Consider the following 1,763-nt stretch of genomic DNA (forward strand, 5'->3'; position numbering starts at 1 on the left):
TATTAAAAGAGAAATATAATAACCCAAGTGTCATGAGTACTTGGATATGCTATTAAAAGAGAAATATAATAACCCAAGTGTCATGAGTACTTGGATATGCTATTAAAAGAGAAATATAATAATCCAAGTGTCATGAGTACTTGGATATGCTATTAAAAAAGAATAATAATCCAAGTGTCATGAGTACTTGGATATGCTATTAAGAGAGAAATATAATAATCCGTGTCATGAGTACTTGGATATGCTATTAAAAGAGAAATATGATAATCCAAGTGTCATGAGTACTTGGATATGCTATTAAAAGAGAAATATGATAACCCAAGTGTCATGAGTACTTGGATATGCTATTGCAGCTATTTGTATAACAACTTCAGAAGGACGAATCATGAAGTACAATAATGTGATCGACTTAAAAAACAGGCTTGTGATCGACCAGTCTATCGGGATCGACTGGTTGGCCACCCCTGATGTACACAATACCCCTGACGTACACAATACCCCTGACGTACACAATACCCCTGATGTACACAGTACCCCTGATGTACACAATACCCCTGATGTACACAATACCCCTGACGTACACAATACCCCTGACGTACACAATACCCCTGATGTACACAGTACCCCTGATGTACACAATACCCCTGATGTACACAATACCCCTGATGTACACAATACCCCTGATGTACACAATACCCCTGATGTACACAATACCCCTGATGTACACAATACCCCTGATGTACACAATACCCGTGATGTACACAATACCCCTGATGTACACAATACCCCTGATGTACACAATACCCCTGATGTACACAATACCCCTGATGTACACAATACCCCTGATGTACACAATACCCCTGATGTACACAATACCCCTGATGTACACAATACCCCTGATGTACACAATACCCCTGATGTACACAGTACCCCTGATGTACACAATACCCGTGATGTACACAATACCCCTGATGTACACAATACCCCTGATGTACACAATACCCCTGATGTACACAGTACCCCTGATGTACACAATACCCGTGATGTACACAATACCCCTGATGTACACAATACCCCTGATGTACACAATACCCCTGATGTACACAATAATATCAATAAGAAACCCCGAATTTAAGGGACGCCCACAGGATCGGGTTACACAAGGGAAAGTCCACTGAACCCCTTACCTTTTAGAACTCATTACGGACCACGCTAAACAGTGAGGGGGTTGGAGGTCGAGCTGTAACTCGAGAATGACAAAGTGATATCTGGTCTCAACAAGATACGGGGGTGAAGAAAGCTTGGAAAGGTGGAGATGAATTCTTGGAAAGGTGTGTGTGAAAAAAAAGATAAAAAGGATATGTGAGAGACTGGAAGGGGGTTGGATCCGCGTATGTAAAGGAGAGGGAGAACAATATAGACTTGGATATCTTTGGATGCATATTATCAGAGGAATGGAAGGAGGATCCAGGTTTAACAGCAAAAAGTGATAATTAATGAATGACTAATAAGCATAGGATAAAAAATACAGCTAAGAGCGTTATATGCTCTGTAGACACGTATACAATATTATATATAAGCTGGAAGGGTAGAATATACAATACATGATATAATGACTTTTTGATATAATATTCACCAATCATTTTTACTTGTGAAACTTTATGAAGTTGATAGACTTTTTAACGTTTAAAGTATTATAATGATTTAATCCCACAATTTATTCTCCTTTAATGACCTTAGCTAATGACCCTCAGATAATTTAA

General features: G+C 38.9%; 1 protein-coding gene across 1 annotated transcript in view; it reads right to left on the reverse strand.

Annotated features, from left to right (window-relative positions):
- Nucleotides 1–409: 409 nt before the first annotated feature.
- The window catches only part of LOC138863768 (uncharacterized), a 4,444-nt gene continuing 3,090 nt past the window's right edge, over nucleotides 410–1,763 (reverse strand). Inside the window, exons 3-4 of the mRNA XM_070128616.1 lie at nucleotides 1,188–1,268; nucleotides 410–1,094 (exon numbers count right to left, since the gene is read on the reverse strand). Coding sequence (XP_069984717.1) covers nucleotides 410–1,094; nucleotides 1,188–1,268 — 766 coding nt within the window. The remainder of the gene's footprint in view (nucleotides 1,095–1,187; nucleotides 1,269–1,763) is intronic.

The sequence above is a fragment of the Penaeus vannamei genome, chromosome 13, assembly GCF_042767895.1.
Source record: "Penaeus vannamei isolate JL-2024 chromosome 13, ASM4276789v1, whole genome shotgun sequence".
Classification (NCBI taxonomy): domain Eukaryota; kingdom Metazoa; phylum Arthropoda; class Malacostraca; order Decapoda; family Penaeidae; genus Penaeus; species Penaeus vannamei.